The sequence below is a fragment of the Rhinolophus sinicus genome, linkage group LG03, assembly GCF_036562045.2.
Source record: "Rhinolophus sinicus isolate RSC01 linkage group LG03, ASM3656204v1, whole genome shotgun sequence".
Classification (NCBI taxonomy): domain Eukaryota; kingdom Metazoa; phylum Chordata; class Mammalia; order Chiroptera; family Rhinolophidae; genus Rhinolophus; species Rhinolophus sinicus.
This window is the reverse complement of record NC_133753.1, coordinates 125,684,473-125,710,991: the sequence shown is the minus strand read 5'-3', so window position 1 is coordinate 125,710,991 and position 26,519 is coordinate 125,684,473. Positions and strand designations below refer to the sequence as shown.

General features: G+C 37.0%; 1 protein-coding gene across 1 annotated transcript in view; it reads left to right on the top strand.

The window, feature by feature from the left end:
• Positions 1-26,519, top strand: part of MAN2A1 (mannosidase alpha class 2A member 1) — a 166,038-nt gene that overhangs the window by 129,779 nt on the left and 9,740 nt on the right. Inside the window, exons 17-20 of the mRNA XM_019727767.2 lie at positions 4,508-4,641; positions 12,221-12,362; positions 14,922-15,055; positions 22,063-22,257. Of these exons, the coding sequence (XP_019583326.2) occupies positions 4,508-4,641; positions 12,221-12,362; positions 14,922-15,055; positions 22,063-22,257 (605 nt within the window). The remainder of the gene's footprint in view (positions 1-4,507; positions 4,642-12,220; positions 12,363-14,921; positions 15,056-22,062; positions 22,258-26,519) is intronic.

Sequence of the window (26,519 nt, the reverse complement as noted above, 5' to 3'; positions counted from 1 at the left end):
CCAGCTGTTATTGTCCTACTTCTGCTGTAAAGTGATTATGGCTCAGCCACCTTCTCTGTTCAGGCACAGATTTGAAGAAAAGGGATGAGGACAATTAGATAGCAAGGTTCCGTTTCTGCCCAAGAGCCACATTTTAAGGACACTTACTGAAGACCTTGTTTACAATCTTAGATTTTTTTTTTTTTGAGGATTAATTTTATGTGGTTTCATATCTATGTCAAATTCCAATTAAACATTTGTTTGAAGGTTTAAACATTTCCTAGGGGTCTCACCATCACTTTTCATTTTCCTAAGTGAGTGTGGGCCAGTTGCTATTATTCTATCTTGATCTAATGACTTGTACTAATCATACATCGAGTACCACCAATACGATATTTGATTCTTGCCAGGGTGTGAGTAAGCCTCTCTTTTGCTCTTTTACCCAGATGCTGCCTCTCACTCTTATAACCATTTGAGTGTAGTGAGAGTAACATCTGATTTATCAGGTATCTTTATTAGGAAAGTTGTACTTTGCATTTCAAAATTGCTAGAATAAGGTAATCTGGAGAGGCGGAGAGGGTTGTTGGATCAACTCTGAGATTCTGCAGTTCAGAGTTGAATTAGGCTGTTCAGATAGATTTTATATCAGTTGCTGCTCAGGGCCATGACTTCAGGCTTTCTATCTGCATTCCTCACAGTCACCTATACCCTCCCTGATGTTTCTTCCATCTCTTCCTTAAAACACAGGGATGTGTCAGAGATGCCCTCCAATTTTTCTCTTCAGACTCTCAGGCGTACCTTTTTGGTTTCCTTAAGACTGGTGCTAAGCAACAAAGTCAGGAGGGTGATGCCCTTTCTTTTCTGTCCCCTCCGTCCTGATCCACCTGTGGGAGATGGCTCTAAGGAGACCAGCATCGCTCTGAGAGTACTTCTAGGAGCCTGTCGGCCGGAAGCTGTTGCACTCCCAAAGCATGTTCCCTGTGACACAGCCCGACCTCATGTCCTCATCCCTTGCCTACTTAGTTTTATTTTTTCCCTGCCTTCTTAGGAAATATTCTTCTATTAAAAATGCTTCACAATTATTTTTATGTATATAAATACAAATAATATATATGTATACTCTTGACAAAAATTTCACACTTTACAGATCTACGGTAAAATTTCTCTGGAATCTGTGTCTGGCCTCTATCCACTGATCAAGAGAGAGACTACTTACCTGTTCTCTCCTGTGTGTATTCTCTCTCTCTCTCTCTCTCTCTCTCTCTCTCTCTCTCTCTCTCTCTCTCTCTTGCTCTGTCTCACACACACACACACACACCTGTAGAAAAGCATAGTATTGTGTTTGTGTCTCTTTTCAGCATAAAGTTTATTATACTTTGTGTTGCATTTGCTTTTTTCATCAGATCTTTCTTTGCCTGGACAGACTTACCTCATTCTTTTCATTTCCTCCCATGTCAGTAAATTTTGCATGATGTGATACTGCGTCTCACATCTTAACTAATTCTGTTTAATAGTGATTCAACAACTATTACATGTCCAAAATGTTGTTAAAAACTGGAATGCAAAGATGGTGTATAAAACAGTCTGTGTCTGTGAGACGCTAACAGACTGGGAGGATGAAAAAACAGTTGAGGAAAGACTCCTGACTTCTCTATTATAGTTTTTCGCTGATGGACAGGCTCTGTTCTTACCTTGCATTGCCTGTGTTAATATGGATAAACAGTCTCCATTCTCTCTTCTCCAAGGCATAGTATGAGGCATTAACAGCAAGAGGGCACTTATATCTCTTCGTTGAAATGTGGGAATAACATCACCTCACTGACCCCCATGCACTACTCTTATAAAGTAGAAGCTATTTTTCTCCCCAGGATTGAAGGAAAAACAGAGGGTCTCAGAAAGCCCTGGCCATCCATGCTCAGGGAGAACCACTTTGTTAAAAATATGTTTTGCTGCCACGTATTGCAAACACAGCAGACCACTGGGACCACTGGGTTTGTACCCCTGCTTCCCAGGTACTCCTGTCAATCCTGTGATCTTCCTTGGGAGTGGCATGGGACACTTTAGGGAATTCTTGATACTGAATAGGAAAAGTTCGCAATCCTCTCTCTCCTTCTCACATATTCTTTAAAGAAATAATAACTTTCTTTGAGAACTCAGGGATACCCTCTTTGCTTTCATTACCGTGACATATTTTATTTGGATTGTTCATATATATGTATTAATGTATATTAAAGTTTGATCTTATTTTAAAAGTCTGTTGTATCACAGAATTTAAATTAACGTCTTGCTGAATTGTGAATGTACATAGAGGCTTCTTTCAAAGGAGCTTTAAGCATTTGTTGCCACAATAGGATTTGAGCATAATACTGAGTTTGCAAAAGATGATTTTCTCAACGGAAATAATATATTATTGCTAGAGGTAAAGTGAAATTATTATTTTTTTCCTGAAGCATGTTTTTTTGTAAATGTTTTCCAGTGATACATGACTTGAAATTAATGATGCTCTGCTTTGTTAAGACTTTATTTCATTTCATGTATTCTGTTGACCCCTCTAGGTTGGAGAGAGGAGAAAACATGAAAGCGGTGCTAAAAACACTACAGATGCTTCCAGTAGATTAGAGTTTACTTGTCACCTGCTGTTTTCCCCAATGCTACATGAGTACTGTCATCCCTAGTACTACATTTTGGATTTGGGGTGTCTTGGGTTCATTTGTAGAATCTTGTCTTATTAAAATTGAGTATGCACTTCATTTGGTTTTTAAACAATATTCTGGTTAATCTAAGCATACTGAGACAAAAAATTTGCATTTTAGGTAATACTTTTCCTAGTTCAAAGAAGATACTGTTGTTCTATCATCAGTGCATGTGGTTTTTTTGGTTTTTTTTAACTTCCCAGTAGTAGTGGAGATCTCGGCAAATTCTTCGGGTAATTCTCAGAAGGAAATATATGTGTATATTTAACTGGCAGAGGTTAGTGGTTCAGACTGTGGACATAAAGCAGGAAAAAGAGTCACCCCCTTCCCCCACCCATGGAGACCATAGTCACAATAGCTTTATAAGAATGAGAAGGAACTGAAGTTAGTTCTGACTGAGGTTGTTGAGCTGGGAGGGCAAAACCCACCAGAAGAGAACTTCTTTCTGTGAGCATTCTGAAAATCCTGTTGATGAAGGCTTCAGCCCATTTAGTATTGTCACCATGTTATTATTTATGCTTTATAATCGCCAGTGTTATTTTCATGTACACCTACAGTGCCAGGGCCAGCTGCATTTACATTCTTGTCCACAAATCCCACAGGTTCAAAATTCCTTTACTCTAACTCTTTGCTGTCACCTTCTGTAAGCTCGGGTGATTCTTCTTGGCTCTTAGAAAAAAGTTTTCCTCACGCCTTTCTTCCCCTCCCCATTTTTCTTTACACAGCCCTCTTTGTCTAAAGAGTGTTGTTGGTTATCAGCACAGAGTAACAGATTGTCTGTGAGGAGTAGAGAGAAGTCAGTTATGAATAACAACTGCAAGTGAGTGTCCAATACGTGTCTCAAAAAAGTCCAGTAAGTGTCTCAAAAGACTTCAGCTGTATGAAATAGGATAGGGCCAGTCTTTCTCCTGTTGGTCACTTTCCTAATTGCTCTCCTTCTTAAAAGATCCTATATATCTCTTGTACACCCGTGATCTGTATTAAGAGTGTTCGGTTTCTTCATAACTCCTCTCTCCATCTCTGAAATGGACCCTACGCTCTACTGAGGACCTGACCATGCAGTTAGGGCAGCACAATAGATAGAAATTAGTGAACACTTTAGGCTTAACCCAAAAAACAAACAAACAAAAACTGCTTAATATGTCTGGGACTTTTTCGAGCTGTCTTCTGGTTTACATACCAAAGGACACAATGAATCACTCCATAACCAGGGTCCCAAGTGATACCAAACTTGGTTAAAATTGATTTAAGTTCTGGGGAGCTCTCCAGATTATGCTTCAAAATACTAATATGGTAATATCGGTTTCAGCCATAAATCGTCTCATTGGCTCTCCTGTCTCTTTTTCTACATATAGATCATGGGCTATAATACACTGTCTCTTGAACCAACAGAGTATAAATTTCACTGCTCGTCATTTCCAGTGTGTAAGGAGAGAATTCTGAAGAAGTAGGCTCGAATGGCTCTGTTGGGGAATGGCGGTGCGGACGAGAGGTGGCCTGGCCTGTAGTAGGGCTGACCTTTCCTCATTTAACGTCCTCTTTCCCTTCTAGAACTCATTGGGGAATCATTGGCATTTCATCTACATTTATCTCATCCCAACCTCTTCATCTTTTTGTTAAGTTATATGTGCACCTGAATAAATGTTATCTACCGTCTGATATTTTTTTTAAAAAAAGGTGAATTGTGACACCACTTAGCATATGAGAGATGGTAAAGATAGGAGGCAGAAAACAGGAAAATATATGTAACTTTGGAAGGAGTTCTGTATAGCATATTTAAGAAAAACGGGACAATTTCTTTCTTTCTATTAATGTAAGTATTATTTTAAATTTAGGAATTGAAGGACAGTCTGTGGAAGTGTCTAATATTGTGGACATCCGAAAAGAACATAACCGCGAGATTGCAATGAGAATTTCTTCTAACATAAACAGCAAAAACAGATTTTATACGGATCTAAATGGATATCAGGTAATTTTCCTTTAAAATGTCTAAGTAATGGTTATGTTAGTGTGTAACTTTTATATATGTTAATAAACCAGTTAATTTTGGATCCTTTGAAAAATATGCTTAAGGTTGCAAATTATTTCTAAAGTAAAACTTAATTTTAACACATACTCATAGGTTCTGTATTAACCAAATTTCCACAATTAGAACAAATATCTGATAGACTATTTTGTAGACTAAATCTATTTGTAAGGATTTGTTTTTTAAAGGAAGATTTGGTGACCATTATACATGTTAAATACCTTGATGCCAAAATATATATGAATTTATCTAATATAAAGGAAACATGATTAGGGATTAATGGATTATATCTTTTTTTTTTTTCACGCTGATATGTCTAGTACCCGCCTGGTACCATACATAGTTATTACAATTATTGACCACCTTTCTTGTGTTGTACTACACATTCCTGTGACGATTTTGTAACTGACGATTTGTACTTAATCCCTTCCCCTTTTTCACCCATTCCCCCAAACTCCTTTCCCATCCGACAACCATCAGTTTGTTCTCTGTATTTACGAGTTTGTTTGTTTTCTATATTGGTTTATTTTGTTCTTTAGATTCCACATACAAGTGAAATCATATAGTATTTGTCTTTCTCTGCCTGACTTAGTGGGCTCTTTTAAATTTCAGGAAAACATTTCCTCTCTCTATGGTGGTGTGTGTGTGTGCACCTTTATGCACACACACATGTACATAGACATACAGATACAAACATATATCTATTTAGAAATGTGGGCAGAGATGTATTTAATCAAAATTTGCATGAAATAGTTTGAAATAGTAATGAGAAAATTGATTCATAAAAATTTTCAGATTCTCAGTTCTCTAGTAGAGCTCTTTTGATTGTTACCTATATCTCTATTCAGAGCATATGCATGTGACCACATATCTTTGAAACACTACTATTAAAAGCATTAGCATGTTTGTGAGGCATTAGCATTTTAGAAATTTCTTCCTATGAATAGAAACAATTTCACAATAAATGCTTTTATTTTCTGATTTTCAACTGGGATGAGTGGACAGGATTGTGAGCATTTTTTTCTTCTATGATTTCCTGCAAAAGTTAAATTTAAACCTTTTCCAAAGCATAAAAATTGCAGCATGCATTTTGAATTATGTTAATTTTGCTACAGCTGTTTGGTTTTCAAATGAATCCACTACTTTATGGTGATTCATTTTCCTTGTATACAAAAGAAAGGCTTTTCTTAAAATCTTCCAGAAGTAATTATTTGTATGTGTGGGTGTATACATGAATGAAAAAACTTGGTGAAAATGAATAAAAATGAGAATTTTTTTCCAGGATTATACATTTGAATAAATAGGAAAATATTATTTTTAAGTCTATAACCTAAATATTTCTGCTTTTAAAATAGGTATTTTTAAAGCTTTTTGGAACAAATAGTACTTTGGCAAGAAGACTAGAAATTTTGACCTGCAGGTGGAGCGTGAGAGTAACAGCCACATAGCTGGGGCAGTTTTAAATGTTTGTTTTGTTTTGGGGGTTTATCCGTAAAGATACATGTACTACGATGTTCATTGCAGCTTTATTTATGGTGGCCAAGATATGGAAACAACCAAAGTGTCCTTTGATAGATGATTGGATAAAGAAGATGTGGTATATATACACAATGGAATACTATTCTGCCATAAGAAAAGATACAAGTAAAATGCTGTCATTTGCGATAACGTGGATAGATCTTGAGATTACTTTGCTGAGTGAAATAAGTCAGAAAGAGTCGAGAACCATATGCCTTCACTGATATGTGGAATATAAAACTGAAAGCAACAAAGGAACAAGACAAATAAACAAACAAAAACTCATAGACACAGACAACAGTTTAGTGGTTACCAGAGGGTAAGGGGGGAGGCGGGTGGTAGAAGAGGGTAAAGGGGGTCAAATATATGGTGATGGAAGGAGAACTGACTCTGGGTGGTGAACATATAATGTGATATATAGGTGATGTATTACAGAATTGTACACTTGAAACCTTTGTAATTTTACTAACCATTGTCACCCCAATAAATTTTTAAAAATGTAAAAAAATAGACATCTCAGATCTCCTCCATCAAATCTTCTAGCATATTACATTATAATAACCAAATGCACATTGATATTTAAAAACTATTCAATGCTTACTCTTCTGGTTTAGTTTCAGTGCAGATAGTTCTAAATTCCAATTTGTCTTTGTCTAGTATCTAAATGCATTACATACAACTCTAAGATTAGTTTCTGAGACAAACTGACAATACATTAAGCTGGTAAGGGTCAAGGAGACTCACTGAAACCTCAGGAGACAGACATCAGAGACCCTGTTATCAGGAAATCTTATTCCAGTACATAAAAATACCATATCTTTTTCAACTCTTGAAAGTTTGACATGAAACTCAGCAAAGGAGAAGTGTAAAGTTAACATATATTGAATAGCCATTAACGTCAGGCATAGTACTGGGTATTTCACAAATAAGATCTTTGATCTTCAGAACAATCCTACATTATGGGCTTCACCTTGCTGGTTGTACTGAATAATGTCTCACTAAATTTATGGTCACCCAGAACCTGTGAATGTGATTGTATTTTGAAATAGGCTCTCAGCAGATATAGTCAAGCTGTGTTGGAGTAGAGTGGGCTCTAAGCCAATGACTGGTGTCCTTTTAAGAGGAGAATTATGACTCGGGGACACTCACAGAGACATAAGAAGAGCACCACTGACACAGGCACAGATTGAAGTGATGTGTCTACAAGGCAAGGAGTACCAAGGGTTGCCTGAAACCACCAGAAGCTAGAAGAGGCAAGGAAGGATATGTCGCCAGAGCATTTGGAGGGAGCATGGCCCTGTTGACACCTTGATTTCAGACTTTCAGCAGTGTCCATAATTGTGAGGGAATTAACCTCTGTTGTTTTAAGCCACTCAGCTTGTGGTAATTTTTATCACAGCCCTAGGAAATTAATAAACTGGTGAAGAAACAACTATAAAATACCTAAAAAAAAAGAAAAAAAGCTACACCTTGAAAAAATTCTCCAGTTCTTTCCAATCCTGATCTTCTCATTCCAATTAACTCATATACCAAATAAACAAAAAAACAAACAAACATCATATGGTTCTTGACTTTTTCTGTCTGATGTATTTCACTTAGCATAACAATCTCAAGATGCATCCATGTTGTCGCAAATGACACTATTTCATCTTTTCTTATGGCAGAATAGTATTCCATTGTGTATATATGCCACATCTTATTTATCCAATCATCTATTGAAAGGACACTTTGTTTCTATGTCTTGGCCCCCTTAAATAAAGTGGCAGCGAACATCATAGTACAAATATCTTTATGGATAAATGTTTTCAGATTTTTTTGGTATATACCCAGGAGAGGAATTGCTGGGTATATGGTAATTCTATTCTTAATTTTTTGAGGAACCCCCACACTGCTTTCCATAGTGGCTGCTCCAATCTACATTCCCACCAACAGTGTATGAGGGTTCTTTTTCCTCCACAGCTTCTCCAACACTTATTGTCTTGTTGATGATAGCCATTCTAACAGGTGTGAGGTGATTTCTCATTGTGGTTTTGATTTGCATTTCCCTAATACCTAGTTTTTCATATGTCTGTTGGCCGTTTGTATGTCTTCTTGGGAGAAGTTTCTCCTCAGGTCCTCTGCCCATTTTTGATTGGATTGTTTGTCTTTTTGTTGTTGAGTTGTATGAGTTCCTTATATATTTTTTATATTAGCCCCTTATCAGAGGCATTGTTTGCAAAAATCTTCTCCCATTTGGTCAGCAGTCTCTTTATTTTGTTGATGGTTTCTTTTGCTGTGCAGAAGCTTTTTAGTTTCATATAGTCCCATTCATTTATTTCAGCCTTTACTTCCCTTGCCTTTGACGTCAAATTCATAAAATCCTCTTTGAACCCAAGGTCCCTAAGTTTAGTATCTATGTTTTCTTCTATGCAGTTTATTGTTTCAGGTCTTAAGTTTAGATCTTTAGATCCATTTTGAGTTAATTTTGGTACATGGTGACAGATAGGAGTCTAATTTCATTCTTTTGCACGTGGCTATCCAATTCTCCCAACACCATTTATTGAAGAGGCTTTCTTTTCTCCATTGTGTATTTTTGACTCCTTTGTCAATAATTATCTGTCCATATTTTTGTGGGGTTTATTTCTTGGTTTTTAAATCTATTCCATTTATCTGTGTGTCTTTCTTCCAGTACCACACTGTTTTGATTATTGTTGCTCTGTAATACATGCTAAAGTCAGGGAGTGTGATACCTCCAGCCTTATTCTTCTTTTTTAGGAGTGCTTTGGCTATTCAGGGTCATTTGTGATTCCATATAAAGCTGATGATTTTTTGTTCTGTTTCTTTAAAAAACACCATTAGGATTTTGATGGGGATTGCATTAAATCTGTATATTGCTTTGGGTAATATGGCCATTTCAACTGTGTTGATTCTTCCAATCCAGGAGCATGGAATGTGTTTCCATTCCTTTGTGTCTTCAATAACTTTGAAAAATGTCTTATAGTTTTCAGTGTATAGGTCCTTCACATCCCTGGTTAAGTTTATTCCTAGGTATTTTATTATTTTTGTTGCAATTGCAAAAATAATTTTGTTTTCTTCATTTCTTTTTCTGAAATTTCATTGCTAATATATAGAAATGCAATGGATTTTTGTATGTTGATTTTGTAGCCAGCAACTTTACTGTATTTGTGTATTGTTTATAATAGCTTTTTGGTGGGTTATTTAGCATTTTCTATGTAAAGAATCATGTCATCTGCAAAAAGTGGCAGTTTAACTTCTACATTGCCAATTCGGATGCCTTTAATTTCTTTCTCCTGCCTGATTGCTCTAGCTAGGACTTTCAATACTATGCTAAATAGCAGAGGTGATAGGAGACAACCCTGTCTTGTTCCTGAACATAGAGCAAAAAGCTTCAGTTTTTCACCATTAATTATGATATTAGGTGAGAATTTGTCATATATGGCCTTTGTTAAGTTATTTTCCTTCTATACCTATTTTATTAAGTGTTTTCATCGCAAATATATGTTGTATCTTGTCACATGCTTTTTCTGCATCTATTGATACAATCATGATTTTTATCTTGTATTTTGTTCATGTGGTATATGACATTGATCAATTTGCATATATTACACCATCCTTGTGCCCCTGTGAGGAGCCCCACTGGATTGTAATGTAGATCTTTTTAATGCATTGTTATATTCGATTTGTTAGAGTTTTGTTTAGGATTTTTACATCTGTATTCATCAAGAGATTTTGGTCTGTAATTTTATTTTTTTGTGTTATCTTTACCAGGTTTTGGTATCAGGGTAATACTGGCTTCATAAAGTGAGTTAGGAAGTATTGCCTCCTCTTCAATTTTTTGGAAGAGTTTGAGTAGGACAGGTATTAGATCCCCTTTGAATGTTTGGTAGAATTCACTAGTGAAGCCATCCAGTCCTGGCCTTTTGCTTTTGGGAAGGTTCTGGATAACTGATTCGATTTCTTTACTGTTGATTGATCTATTAAGATTTTCCTGTTCTTCATGATTCAGTCTAGGAAGGCTGTATCTTTCTAAGAACTTGTCTATTTCTTCTAGGTTATTGAATTTGGGGACGTATAGTCTTGCATAGTATTCTTGGATGATCCTTTGTATTCTGTGGTAACCGTGGTAACTTCTCCTCTCATTTCTGATTTTACTTGTGTCTTTTTTTTATTTTAGTGAATCTAGCCAAGGGTTTGTCAATTTTCTTAATTTTTTCAAAGAACCAACTCTTTGTTGCGTTTTTTTCTATTGTCTTTTTGTTCTCTATTTCATTTAGTTCCGCTCTTATTTTTATTATTTCCTTCCTTCTGCTGACTTTGGGTTTCATTTGTTCTTCTTTTTCTAGGTATTTAAGGTGTAATGTTAGGTTGTTGATATGGGGTTTTTTCTTGTTTGGTGAGATAGGCCTGTAATGACATAAATTTCCCTCTTATTACTGCTTTCACTGCATCCCAATAATTTTGATAGGATGTATTTTCAATCTCATTTGTTTCTGTGTATCTTTTGATCTCTCCTCTTATTTCTTCTTTGACCCAGTTGTTATTTAAAAGCGTGTTTTTTTATCTCCACATATTTGTGGTTTTTCCTGCTTTCTTTTTGCAGTTGATATCCAATTTCAAAGGTTTTTGATCAGAGAATATGCTTGGTAAGATTTCAATCTTATTAAATTTGCTGAGGTTAGTTTTATGTCCCAATATGTTGTCTATTCTTGAGAACGTTCCATATACACTAGATAAGAATGTATAGTCTGGTATCCTAGGATGAAGTGTTCTATAAATGTCAATTGTGTCCAGTTTGTCTAAAGTGTCATTTAGGGCTGATATTCCCTTACTTATTTTCTGTTTGGATGATCTATGCCTAGCTGTCAATGATGTGTTTAGGTCCTCTACTATAGTGTTTTGGTCAGTTTCTCCCTTCTGTTAGTAGTTGCTTTGTATATTTTGGTGCTCCCTGATTGGGGCCATATATATTGATAATTGTTATTTTTTCTTCTTGTATTGTCCCCTTTATCATTATAATGTCCATCTTTGTCTCCTGTTACCTTTTTTATCCTGAAGTCTGTTTCATCTGACATAAGAATGGCTACCCCCACTTTTCTCCGGATACCATTTGCATGGAGTATCAGTTTCCACCCTTTCACTTTGAGTCTATATTTGTCCTTGTAGCTAAGATGCATCTCTTGGAGGCAGCATATGGTTGAGTTTTGTGTTTTGATCCAATCTGCTACTCTGTGTCTTTTTATTGGTGAGTTCAACCATTTACATTTCGGGTGATTATTGATATATGAGGATTTCCTATATCCATTTTGTCTTTTATTTTCTGGTATCTCAGTGTCTCCATTGCCTCTTCGCTTTTTGGTTGCTGTCTGTTATTTCAGTGTGGTGGTATTCTATGATTTTTCCCTGTGTTTCTTCTTTTTTTATGGTATATATCTCAGTTCTGGATTTTTTTGGAGTGGTTACCATTAAGTTTATGTAAAACAAAGTTTCATATATACAGTAGTCCTTTTTCTTCAGCATGCTGCTTATCTCCATTCCCTGTGATATTTATTAAAACTGATTTTTAGAAGAAGAATTATAACAGATATTTCTTGAAATGGGATAAAGAGCTATTGTGCTTAGCATTCATTACAAAAGCAGTATGTTAGATTTAGATGAAAAATGAATACTTAATACCTTTATAATTTGTTTTATGCAATATTGGAGAGCTAGAAGACTTTTTGTTAAGGATATTTATTCTGAATTTAAATAGGAATGCCTGTTTTAAAAATCTAGACAAGTTCTAACTTTCTCAAAAATTGTTTTCTAAGATCCTTGTGATATTTCTTCATCGTTTTGAAGAATGTTTTAATTTTTAAGTTTGTTCTAACCTTGAACAAGAGAGGAAGCTGTACGTTTTTCTCTTTGGAAGAAAAGCCATCTGTAGTTAATACTAATATTTTAAAGTACATTATGTAAATATCACTTGATTTTTTTTTTAATTTAAGAGAATTGTTTGGTCTTATAGATTCAGCCTAGAATGACAATGAGCAAATTGCCTCTTCAAGCAAATGTCTATCCGATGACCACAATGGCATATGTCCAGGATGCTGAGCACCGCTTGACACTGCTCTCTGCTCAGTCTTTGGGTGTATCGAGTTTGAAAAGTGGTATGTATTTTTCAGACTCTTTTTTGCTCTAAGTTTTAGTTCCCAGTATATAATTTTTCTTTTGGTCATATGTATTAATTATCATCTCCAGTAACCAGCTTTCTTTCGAGAACCAGACTATTAGTTAATTTTGCATTTTTTGAGAACAGTATAAAATGTATTTTCTCAATCTTCAGGTGAAGAACAGGAACCTAAAATTGCGTGAAGCCAATTGTTTTCAAGATTTCCCATTATTTGCAAAATTCTGTGTCATTGTCATGATTGACTGGATGTGGAAACTCAGACTCTGAAAGTTTAGATAACTTACCTAAATTTGCAAAGGTGGGAAGTTACAGTTCAAACTTAGGTGTTGCCTGAATCACATCCTTCTGTAGCACTACCACCCGAAAGATTCCAAAAGAGAGAACAAGATGGAGAAAGAAAATAGAGTATGGACACTTTTTCATTTTTGTAAAACTTTCTATTGGGAGACTTTTGTCCTTTACGTATAATACATAGTTTTAATTCTTTATGTGACATCAATGGCTTTCCTTCTTTCTATACTAAGAGTGGTTAAGGTAAGTGTCTCAAGGAGCCAACCAGATAATAAATGAATGCATATGGCTTGCATATCCTTTGACACAAACCCACTTTTTATATTAGGCATATACATACGTTCCGTACTTCCACACACACACACAAATACTACTACTCATTTTTCTTTAGGACTTCATTAGACAAAGTCATGAGATTATGCCATAAAGACATGAATTCAGTTATAAAAATAATGACCTCATGTTGGGGATTTGGTCGGAGGTGGTGGGATTGAGCAAACTGGAGAACACGTTACCATGTACAGTGGGGCGGCCACTGCTTAGTGCCAGTTCATTATCTTGATGGGGAATGTTTCTGTTTTTAAAGAGCCCAGAAGTCTGGGATTTTATGTGAAGTTGCCCAATCTGTAAAGGTTGATATAATTTTTAAAATATCAGAACATAAACCATCTTAGTGCTAGATGTGATTCTTGACCCACGCATTTTTAAACCCTGCCTTAAATTCTCAAAGTCGGGCACTAAACGGAGGACTAGACGTTGGTAGTCAAGCAGCAGGAATCACGCAGTATTATCTCACTTCCCTGATAAAGATGAGCTGAGAAGTAAAGCTCCTCTGCCCCTACTGGAGACACCCAAATACCCTAGAGTTTGAATAGCTACAAACATATAAATAATTTGTGTGCAGTCCAGGATATTACTAGTGTCGCTTATAGGGACTAACATTGGGAGGCAAGGGGGAGAGTTAGTAACTGTCAGATGTACTAATTTGGGTGTGAAGTGATCAAACTCTAGATAAGCATGGGGACAGTTAGTCCCATTGTCTGAGGAGTAAGTTCTAGACAGTGGTCTTCTAAAACCTGGAGGTAGTAGCAATGAAAATTCTAAGCATGGCTGGTCATTTTATGTACTGAGTACCTAAACTAAGAAGAAAAACTAAACAGTTGGTGTGACTATGTAAGAGTAATAGTTATTACAATCTTTTATGTATTGCTCTTTTATGCCAAGTGATCATTTAATACAATAACAAATATGAATGAATGGATGGAGAAATATACATGTATTTTTAAATATGCGTGTATATATATATATATATATATATATATATATATATATATATATATATAAACATATAAAACTTTACTTTTTTTTTTTAGTGTAGTCATATATATGACTCTGGATTTTTTTTGTTTTTTCTACTTTTCTTAGTTTGTAATTTCATAACCTAACCATTAGCTTACAATGTAAACTAGAGGAGATGTGGAATTATTCCATAGTAAATGAAGGAACCACATAGGACCCCTTTTTGAGCTGGAGGAGCCAGGGCAGTGGTGATGGCACTAACACAGTATCAGGGAGGCAACAGGGTACATGACAGGTGATGCCAAATCCTAGGGCTTCTTTCTTCAGACAATCACTGCATATCAAGTAACCTAAACTGTATTTCAGATCCTATTCAGATCCTGCCCTCTATATTTTTGTCTTATTACTCCTTGTGTAATGTGTGTTTTGTAATGAACTTCATAAATATTTTTGTGTTCTAAATGTTGCCCCTAAAATTTTTGGAGGACTTTATTTACTCTTTAGATTAATTCTTTTAACGTTAGATTATTTTTTTTTAATTTCATTTTTAACTTTGATCGGTCCTGTCCTGTTTTTAAATTCCTTATCAGATTTTACTAAACATTAATGAAGAAAGGCAGAAATGTTATCTTTTATGAATTAATACTTGCTACTTTGAGCCACTCTTGAGAAAAAGTCCATGGTACTATGGGTTGTATACAGAGGTGCCAAAAAAATGTATACACATTTTAAGAAATGGAAAACTGTATTAAAATGGTAATACTCAATATATACCAGTAACAAAAGATGAATGCAAGTCATGTATATACATTTTTTTGGCACCCCCAGTAGTTCTGTCTCCTTGGCTAGAGTAGAAACTTAAATTGAGACCGTGCCTATATTTATGTGATCCTCAGTGAATGTCTGTATTAAGTAACTCTGGCCAGTTTTTTCGTTTGTTTCATAGGTCAGATTGAAGTTATCATGGATCGAAGACTCATGCAAGATGATAATCGTGGCCTTGAGCAAGGTGTCCATGATAACAAGATTACAGCTAATTTATTTCGAATACTACTAGAAAAAAGAACTGTCATGAATATGGTATGAAAAAAATAATTTGCATGTTCTAATGTTGATTATTCTTTGCCATCCACAATTTGAAATGGCGACTTTCCAATTTTTTATTTTTTACGATTTACAATATTGGGATATGTTTATAATAGATTTAGTCTATAGTCACAAGAAAGAGAACTGCAGGTATCTATTGTGTAAGATTTGCATTTACATCATTTTAATGTTTATTTTTTCTTAATTATGTAGATACAAAATAATGTTAAGAAATCAGTTTGGATGAAATTTCCTGAAATTATTTTGAAAGAGTTGATTAAAGAATAGAGCTTAGTCACAAATCTAAGAGATTAAGTTTGTTTAGTAAAATGTATTTGAAACCTTAGTGTACTTCTAGTCTTAGACTTATAAATTGAAAATGGATTTACCTGTCTGTCTTCTTATTCAATTTGTATTCTGCAAAGCAAAGATCCAGCATTCCATGTTAAACAGTGTCTCCAAAGCTCCACTGAACATGAACCAACCTGACAATAGGCTTCTTCAGGTGGCAGAAAAATACCCTCGGAGTCCTGCATAAACTACTGATTACCATCTCAGATGGCCCTTGACGTGGCCCTGTCTCTACTCTGCCCTCCCTCTTCCTGCACTGACCATTTCAAATCTTTTCTACTCTTTTTAACTAGTGACCTCACCATCCACTTTATAGAGAGAACAACCATGCGACAGAGCTCTCTGTTCTAGGTACCAATCTTCAACTCCCACTCTTTCCTTCTTCCCATGTGTTACAATAAAGACATTTACCTTCCTTTCATCTAAGGCCAGTCCCTCCACTCGTCCTTGGCACTTACTGTAATCGCCCTCTCAGGATCCTGTTACGAGTTATTCTCCCTCCTTACCGCTCCATGCCCCTCATGGACAACATCTCCCTAGACAATTCCTTTCATTGGCCTTTAAGCAGTCTTCATTTTCTCCCGTTAAAAATTGAAACGGAACCCCAGTCGTCACTCACACGCTCATTTCCATTTCTCAAATGCTACTGTCCTGTCTCCCCTACCCTACTGAGTCAGAGTTCGTGAGATGAGTGTATTTCATTGCTTCCCTTACATACTCAATTTATGTCAGTGTGGCTTTGTCCACCATCATACATTCTTGCCAATGTCACTGGATCCAGCAGATGGTTTTGATTGTCTTCTTCACCTTCAGCAGCCTGTGACACTGACCATTGTCACTTCTTAAAACACTTTCTAGCCAGGGCTTCCATGGTGCCTCGCTCATTTGGTTTTCTTCCTTCGTCTTGGGCAGTACTTTCTCTATTTCTCTGATGCTTCTTTATTCAGCCATTAAATATCAGAGTCCTTAAGGCTTGGTCCCAGGCCTTCTCCTTTTCTCTTTTTATATGTTCTGACTCTGCAGTCTCCTGCTCCCCTGGCTTCAGTGACCACCTCTATGTAGAGAGAACCCACAAATACGTATCCCATTTATCTAGTTGCTTCCTGATATTTCTTTTTACGTTTCTAAGGCCACCTCACACTCAACATATCCAAGATCACTCTCAGGATCTCCCTACCCCCCAAACCTGGCCCTTTTCCTTTGTTCCCTCTTTTGGTGACTAGCACCACCTTCCATCCAGTGCCAGCAACCTAGGAGTCATTTCTCATAGACACTCTTCCCTCACTGGCCATTCTCCCACAACAGTAATCACCAGTGCTTGGCTATCTCATTGCCTAAATACTGTATTTCAAATCTATATAGACTTGTTTACTTTACCCTAATCTAAACTAATATCGTGTGTTTCCTGGGTCTAGCCTATACACACCTACTCTACTGCCCTCTTCCTGCCGTATTTGTTTTTGTTTTCTTTTTAAATCCAATCTAACCTCATTGCCCCCCTACTTAACCTCTCTAATGTCTTCTCATTGCTCTCGGTGTAAAAACCAAAATCTCTTACAGCCTACAGAGCCTCTCACGATATAGACTCTGCCTGTCCCCCATCCTCATTTAGAATGACTCTCACTGTTTCTGCTCTGGGCCCACTGGTTTCCTTTCCGTTCAGTATTTCCCATGCACCCAACCCCCACAGCACCTTTGTACAGGTTTTTTCATCCCCTTTGCCCAGGGGACTCTTAGTAATAGTTCAGATCAGAGCTCACTTTGTCAACTGCTTCTGCCTGACCAGGTCAAATCTCTTTCTTCTATGCTCGTCAGACCTGTGCATCTCCCGTTCATCTGTGTCTGTGATTATTGGGTCATTGTCTTTCTTTTCCTTTGGACCATAAACTCCCTGAGAGTAAGGGCTATGTCTCTCTGCTTCTAGGCTGTCCCTAGCAGAGGAAGGAAGCACCCAATATGTGTTTCATGAATGAATAACAAATAACCTAAATGAGTGAGCTGTGACTGCACACTGTATTTGTCACGGTTAGTGCTTACTGCCTTTCAGCATATGCATGTTCTGTTTCTCGTCCTGGATTCCAGGAACTTGTCTACCTCATTTCCATGTACCCCACAGTGCCTCCTTGTTCATAAGTCAAATACTAGTTGATTGAATGAAATGACAACAGCTAATTAAAGTAAAGTGTTCTTCCAATATATAGAATCTTTCAGGAAAAATATTTTAACATCCATGTTACATGTCAAGATTTATACCAATTCTTGGACTCATAGTTTAAATCAATTACTGACAAGATAGTGTAGATTTGGGACCAAACCTACCTAGGAAAATCTTGTGGAGTGATGGCAGCTAGTGGTTTTTTTTTTTCTCACTTTAAGATTTTTCTCTATATATAGACACTAATTTGCAAAACTTCTGTTAACTATGGCAATAGGGATTTTCATGTCAGATCTATAAAGCTTTCACTTAGAAGTTAAATAATTTGTTTATTCCCCTTTAAAACTCCTCGGAGATTAATTGATTTAAATTCGATCCAATGTTTTTATAATCCTATGTTGGTTAAATTTTTCATTTGCTCAGCTATAGATTTTTGGGCTTAAGTCAATAGTTTCTTCTAAATAAAAAAATGAACTAGAGAAGAGAAAATACATTCTAATTTCTAGTGCAATTGATTAGAAAGATTTTTGATAAAGAAATATTGCATATCATATAACTTACATTTTCTACAAAGTGTTTTTATTTTCAACTGAGACTCTCATGTCTAAAATATTGATGGTAGAAACTGAGGTGGGGAGACATACCCTGGACAGGAAGGCATTTTAGTGGGAAGCCTTGAGCTTGCCGGAGCCTCAGGGGAGTAATCCTGGGTGACTGTATAGGAGTGAGTCCTGTTCTCCAGTGTTCCACAGAGAGGCAGTGAGTATAAGGACTGGAATGATCGTCGCTGTGAGATGTACAAATGCCCAGCAGAGGACTATGGCTACATGAGGTTGACCATCACCCATGGTTATGATGCTCAAAGGTCAACGGAAATGGAAAATAGGAATTGTCACTTTGACGTTGACCCTTTATGACTTGTTTCTTTGACGCTTGCTCCCTACCACCTTTATGCTGACAACTAGTATAGTAAAGGAGGCTGAGTTAAAAATGAGAAGGACTGGGATAGCAAAGCGGTATTAAACTGGATTTAGAAGCACTGCAAGTGTTCAGTTGTTACAGTTGTATCATTTTACCTCTTGAAACCAGGTCTTTACATATAAGGAACGGAAGTTAGGAGAAATCAGATGAAAAGCTCAACTGCTTATAGGGCTCAGGAGAGTGATGGCAGGAGGGAGATGGGTCAGGTTTGGGGGCAAATGCTTTAGCTAAGTAACCAGAGGACCTGTGGTGAACATGACACACATCCCACCTGGGAGCCACAGCTCAGCTCCAGGTGATTGTTTCCACATGGGAATGTGGGGGCCCAAGGTAACTTGAATTTCCACTGTTTGGGGTAAAAGAAAAAACAACAACAACAAAAAACAGTTACCAGTTTGGGGGAGTTTTTAAATTGTTTTTCATGATTTTAATGTGAAATCTTCTGGAATTTTTTTTCTTTCTATTTTTGAGAATTGACTGGGGGAAAAAAAATTAAGACCATGCAGACCTACCAAAGCATTTCTGTAGTCCAATTAGGCCCACAGAACACCAGGCTTCAGCTTGTGCTATATGATATTTATCTCTATATCTTTAGATTCAATATATTTTCATTCTTTCTTCTTTTTACTCTTTGTCTTTTTATTCCCTCCTTCTCCCCTATAATATTTTTCTTTATTTATTTATATTGCATTTGCTTGACACATTATCAAGTTCCCACCATGTGTCACGTCCTACTGAATGAATAAAGGTGACTAAAAAATGACATCTTCTTATCGTACATAATTTAGCAAGTTTTGATGTAGATGAAATGGAAATCTTTGATGTTTTGGGATAAGGTAACTCAAGTGGGCGTAATGAAAGGCACCAACGAGCCTGGCAAGAAGTTTGACTTGTGAAATAAGGGCTGGAACCCAATGGAGAAGATCTCAATTTGGTGTGGTTTTGATCAGAATATGCTGGAAACTATTTTTAATTTTACACTTGCTGCAAGGAGAAAGCTAGACTGTGCAGTCCCAAGCCTTCCAACCAACAAAAAAACAAATAATGTTTATAATTGTATATTAGTTGCTACAAGGTTGGGGAATTCATTTATAGCTCAAACAAACATGTAAAATTTCCAATAGCAAACATATTTTATACACTTTGGGATTATGATAAGGTTACAGTTAAAAGATTACCTTTCTAGGAGATTAATTAAAATAGTGATAACTGAACAGTTAAATGTTTTGTTGAGCCCCTTGTTGCTATAAATATGTTAAGAAAGTGTGTGAATGATGGAGCCTTCCCGGCCTGGCCAGCTTCCAGCAATGTTGTGTATTCAAGGTGCTCTTAGGGCACTGAACCGCCTCTCTTCTCTAAACTTCTCCCCTTTCCTTCTATAAACTTCTCTTCCTTGTCTCGCTTAGCAGAGTCAAAGGCACACAGTTCTTGAATTCTCAGAGTACCTATATGTATGAAATTGGTTCCTTTGACAAGACTTTTCATTAACATGTTTTTGATCTGAATGTTGGTTTTTAATCAAAAACGAGTTAAAGGATGAGGTTTATACTTTAGATTCCAAAGGGAGCTCTGTTTCTTCTAGAAAGTTGGAAAGACGTATGGGCTGGCAATTCCCAGCACAAGTCCACAGAGCAGTGTGGGACTGACTCCATGAACTTCACCTGAGGCGGAGGGGCATTTAAGTTTCACTTTCCCAGGGCCCCACCCCTGCCTAGGGATCTATGTTTTTTCAAAGCTCCCCAAGTCATTCTGATGTGTGGAGAATTTGGGGGAAGCACTGAGAATTAGGTGAACTGATTTGAGTTTGGAAGAAAGGTAAATATGGCACATTACTGCTTCTAAAATATAAATAATCCATCAAGAAATACCCCATCTTCTCCCTGAAGTGTCTGGGGATTCCTCCAAGAGCATAGAACAAAGCCAGAGAGCTTTTTCTGAATGTTTCTTGACCTCGAATGGACTTAACCCCTCCCAAATTTGATAAGGCAGGTGTTTTCCTTTCTGTTAGAACTTTTCATCTTTATTACTCAAAAGTGATTTTGTCAGCAATCCTGACCTAGATTATGAAGTTCTTTGATCTTGGAGTACATTTAAAGCGTATTGTTGAAAATGTTCCCTCTCTATTCATCTTATTCTACAAGCTGCATTAAATTTCAGTATTTTTGGAGAATATTATTTCATATGCTTTATTTAATTTTTCCTTTAAAAAAGAAGGTGGAATGGATACATTTTTGTACAACTCTTTGAGATCTGTTTTTTTTCTTTTTCTCAGTGTCTTAATATTGCAATATCCCTCTGCTGTCTTTATTTTTTTTTTTTTCACTCTCTCTCTCTCTCCATGGTCTAAATTGTAATGACATCTACAGTTTGCTCCTGGCAAGATGCTTGTCACTCTTCACTAACACCCTCTGTTCAGTGCTAATCTGACACTCTTGAATTTTAAGCTCTGTATCTTCTATAGGTCCTATCTTTTCACACAGATAAGTAGCCAAGCCTTTCATTTAAGCCTTGTATTACAAAAAGGATGAGACATCCGAAGATGTCAGTGAAATAGTCATTTTAAAAATAAGATACAAAATTAAATTTGCTTCAAATATCACTGGTGTTCAAAAGACCTTTCTACATAAATTATTTTCTCCTTGCTTTTCTGGGTCTGCTTTTACATCTTAGGCATTATTGGTTAAAGTTCTACTTAGTCATTAATTTAATTAATTGTGTATGTCATCCACCCCGTATGTATGTCCCCAGCTCTGACAGACTTATTTAATGTTGAAACACTTGTCTGTAAGTACACATCATTGCAAAGACTAAAAAATTTTTACATTTTAAAGAATAATTGGATATCATGTAGATAAATGATCATTATTGTATAAGATATATAACAGTTCCTGTTTGGAGAATAAAGTAGAGTGAAGCAACTGACAATGATTTACCAAATTTATAGAAAACGGATGATCTAGTTATGCCACCTGTGTTATTTAAAAACGTTATTTATTTTGAGAGTTTTTTTTAAAATGCTATCATGGGTAACATTCATAAAACATAACTTTGGATCAACATATGGCTTTATGGTCTAATTAAGCATATAAATGAAACCATGAGAATATGATAGGTAAATCCTGAGGGAAAAGAGATAACATTTGATGATATGCAAAATACATGAACATCCCAACCCATCTACTTAAGAGTTTTGTTGACAATTTCTTTAAAAAGTTTATCTTGTCCTAAAATGTTTGTGGAAAATGTTATCAGAATTTTTAATATTGAAGCAATGGAAAAGAGATATTTGTAAGCATATGAGTTAAGTGGACACTCTTTGTTTTCTTGTATTGTTTAGAACTGAACTTGGTAATCTGCTATGCCTTTTCTAAGACTCTTATTTATAAAATATAACAAAATCAAACAATATATTTTTATATTTCTTCTCTATTGAATTTCTATCAGGTAATTCCATTAATATTATGAGAACTGCAAATATGTAACTCTTAAGCATTTTTTTTTTTTTTTTTGACAGGAAGAAGAAAAGAAGTCGGTCAGTTATCCTTCCCTCCTCAGCCACATAACTTCTTCTTTCCTGAATCACCCTGTCTTTTCAATGATGGAAAAGAACCCCGTACCCACCCTTCAGCTGCTGGGTGAATTCTCTCCATTACTGTCATCTTTGCCTTGTGACATTCATCTGATTAACCTGAGGACAATACAGTCAAAGGTATATTCCAAAACATATCTATAAAAACTGCTTTTTATAATATACCTGATATAAGGGGGTAGGAAGAAGAAAAAGTACTGTAAGTTTTACTATGCTTTGATTAAGAGGACTGCACTTTTATTGTTATACCTTACGTTTGACTATTGCTCTAGAGCAGGGGTGTCCAAACTTTTTTCAACGTTTTTCACCAAGGGCCACATGCGGTAAAATACACAAACAGCCGGGCCACTCACTCGAGGTGAAGTACGTATTGCCTCACCTGGTTTATTTAAGTAAACTGAATATGTTTTTGCAATTTGCTGTGGGCCAATTAACAATGGATTGCGGGCCGCAGTTGGCCCGCGGGCCGCACTTTTGACACCCCTGCTCTATAGCTTAGAGCATATCCCAATAGTAATTTTATTATTATTATTATTATTATTCTCAGAAAAGTTCTGGGTGGTGAGCAGGTGAGGGAATATCATCTTTACTCTTCTTTTGGATAAGGAAGCTAAAGCTGGCCTGAGGTCACATAATTAGGAGATGGGAGAACCAGGCCTTAAGATCAGCTCTACTGGCATTTTCTATTCATTTCATCTTATTAACCAGTGTTTCTCAGGACCTAGAGAAATAGAAAGCAAAACGTTTAATTATTTCTGTATGAGAGGCTTTGTACATTTATAACTTTCTCCTGAAAATCACTGCAACCCAAACCTTTGCAACGAGAAACCAACTATTTGGGGAAATGTAAAAATGAAGAAAGAGCAAGGGTAGGTTTTATTAGGTATAGAATTTTAATTCCGTAAGACTGCTTTAGTTTACATATATGTCTACTTTTAAAGTCAGAGATTGCATTTGAAAAGAATAAAGATTGGACATTTGACATCATTTTCATGTTTTGTAGAGCTGTTTTGATGTTGTGAATTGACATACACTTAGCTAGAAATAGTAAGTGGTTATGGATTCTGTGGGAAATATCTTATAATAAATGGCCTGAATATGAAAAGGACAGAATGTTCATGTTTGAAAACAATGTAAGAGGAGAAAAAATGTTTAGTTTATAAACAAACAAATAAAGTAAGAAAAAATGCTTACCAATTTGGACATTTAGGGCTTTTAAAACTATGTGCAAGATTAGGAACTTATGCGTGACTGTGTAGGAAAATGTATACATATGGTTTATAATAATGAATACAAGTGAATGTTAGAGGCCTGTGTGCGTATCTCTGTGTGTCAGAGGCTTGTTTTCCATGCCTGCTAGGTACCAGTTTTACTGCCAAAGACACTAGGGATGCAGTCATGAACAAAACAGACAAAAACTCCTGCCTTTCTGGAGCTTAGATTCTAGTGGGAGGAGTAAAATAATTAAAGAAGAAAAATAAGAGAAACCTATGACATGTTAGTTGGAGATAACTGTTATGAAGAAAAGAGAGAGAGAGAAGGGCAATTCTAGAAGGTGATGCAAGTTTGAATAGGGTGATTGGAGAGGGCCCCACAAAAAAGGTGATAATGAGAAAAAAATTCTGAAGAAAGTCAGGGAATAAGAGACTCACACAGATTTCGGGGGGTAGAGTGGTCCAGACAAAGTACAGGACAAGGATGAAAGCCCAAAGGTAGGAGATGTGGTCCGATGGAAGCTTGATGAAAGCGGGGCTTATTATATTCCTTATTGTATCTCCCTGCCTACAACAGTGCTTGCATATAGTAGTAGGAACTCACTAATGATTTGTTGAGTGAGCGAAGTCTTGTGAGTGTTCTTGCTAGGATTCTGCTACAGTCTTCGTGGGTCTACCTTTTGACTGAGTAAGAACACAGTAGCGAGGGACAGCCTCCCTGAGCTAACCTGTCATAAAGTCAGGAGCTAAAGAGAGAAAAGGGATAGAGTAGAGGGCACCAAAGACTCTGGGCCTCAGGTCGCCACCTCCAGGCATACATAGTAGAGGACATTAGCAGCCTGAAGGATCCTGGGACTTCTGGGGTGCACAGTGGGCACTCTTCCCTAGCCTCACTTGTAGATGACTCCTTCCAAAGATTGCTCAAAAGTGATTGTTTTCTGGAAGCAGCTCCAGCTGACTGAAGTCAGTGGGTTACCCTGGACAATCCAAGGCTGGCACGTGTTTTCCAGATCACCTCTTTTTAGTGATTACCTGCTCATTTCATTCTCCCTGCTGTTGGCTACCTTCCTGCCATATTAATCCAATCACTCCTCAGATGAAAAATCCCATTGCCTACCAAATTGGTTCAGCCCTTGAGCATTCAAGCCCTATGTAGTCTGGCCTCACTCACTAGGCCACCTGGCTTTCCATGTCTCTTCTCACCTTTGAACAGGTGTGCCACCTTCGCTCCCTGCTGGCTGAGTGACTGCTGACTCAGCTACCATTTATAAAATGGGGCTGCTATCAGATATGCCTACTTCAGGTCTGTTGTGAGAAACAAGAAATAATGCTGTGAAAGCCCTTCGAAAATAGAAGTGCTTTGTGAACATACATTGTTATCCTGATGATGTTTACAGGATATGCTAGCTCAGGTGCAAAGTAGGGTTTTAGCAGAGGGCATAGAAAGCAATTTAACAACTTAGACATTTGACCAGAAGAATAAGAACTGAAATGTTAACGCCTAATGATAACAATCATTCTGGCACATGATCAGAACTAAATATTTGGGGCTGTCTTGCATTACATCAATTGTTAAAAAGTTCCTATGTTAGCCTTTGACTCTTAGCACATATTTCTAGTGGTTGTTTACAAGCTCACTATTAATTCAAAGGAATTGATTGGACCATTCAAAAATCGCTTCTTTAAAGAATTATTCTCTGTCCTCTAACCTCTGATAACAGGAAAATAATCATTGAAGGAAGCTGATAGACGTATTGATTCGAAGAAAGCTTGGTGCTTAAAAGGTGTCAAGTATAATTCCATAGTTATTCTAAAAGAAAGACAAAAATGACTCAATGCATAAATCCAATAGTCAGACCTGTACATTTTGAATTGTGTTCCTGTTGTGCGCTGGCAGCTCTCAGCATACAGAAATGAGTTATTCACTGGAGGTCGCAATGCATTTTTCCCCATTGAAATAATGTCAACCTAGGGGTTGGGTTCCAAGCAAGACCAGAGGTCTACATGGCCTGTGTCTAAGTAAGCATTTTCCTAACCATCACCTCACAGTGTTTCCATGAATAATCTGCCTGAGGACCACCTTGTATTGATAAGGACACTTCTCTCTTCCTGCCTGGTCTCCTCTATCAGCAGTGTGATGAGGACTCTCCTGCTTCCCCATCACCCAGGCTGCTGTGTGAATGTTCTTCAGTTCTACACCTCAGTTAGTCTCCCGTACTCCTCATGGAGGAAGGAGTGATGGGCTCAAACAACAGTGAGAAGTGGGGGATCTGGGGAGCTGGAGGTGAGCTAACCCACTGCGGTGGCTCACCCGTTCCAGCTTCCGGTCCTCAGAGTCACTGTGTCCAGATCATACTGGGGAGACTTCAGAAAAGAGACTTTTACAAATTTCCCCATCTCTGAGATTCTGATTGTGTAGGTCTGGGATGGAGAGCCTAGGAATTAGTAATTTTTTAAAACTCTCCTAATCGAGTTATTTCCTTTTGCTAAATTGGGAAAGTAAGGGCTGGAAAAATTAAGTGATGAAAATAAAACGGTCCAGCAGTAAATGGCAAAATCAGGACACATATCCAGGTCTGCTGAATCTGAGTCGTGTACATGGCCTCAGCGGGTAGGTAGTATTTGACTTTTTAAGGGTTGCTAAATCTTTTCCTCAAAGTCTAGTTTTTCAGAAATTGTTCTATATGGGTAGGTAATGTTACGTTTTTATATAAGCATATCTTGCTTTTCTACTTCATGTATATTTTTGGAAAAAAAATAATTATATGTCCTGTACATTTGTAGTCGGCTGAAGAGGGGAACAAATATCTCTTGAAACCCCTCCTCACAGTATGCTGATCACCCCAACATGTTCCAGCCACTGTCTACAAATGTACCTGTTAGTCTTCTCATCCTACAGGCCCGGCCTCCAACGTTCTTCTCTTTACCACTCTCTTTTCTTGCACTGTCAAGAACTTGCGATATTAAAATGAAGCTTCTGTAAAAGTTTGAAAGCTGGGGAACCGGAACACTGGTCGTGTGCACTAAATGGGAAAGCCATGTCATCGGGAAAGGGTCATGATTAAGGGAGAAAGGAGTCTTGGTAGGGAGGATGCTGGGAGAATCTCAGGGGAGGAAGGACCATGCATGAGTCGGGGTTCTGTAGGCTAGAATTGTAGGTCCAGCCTG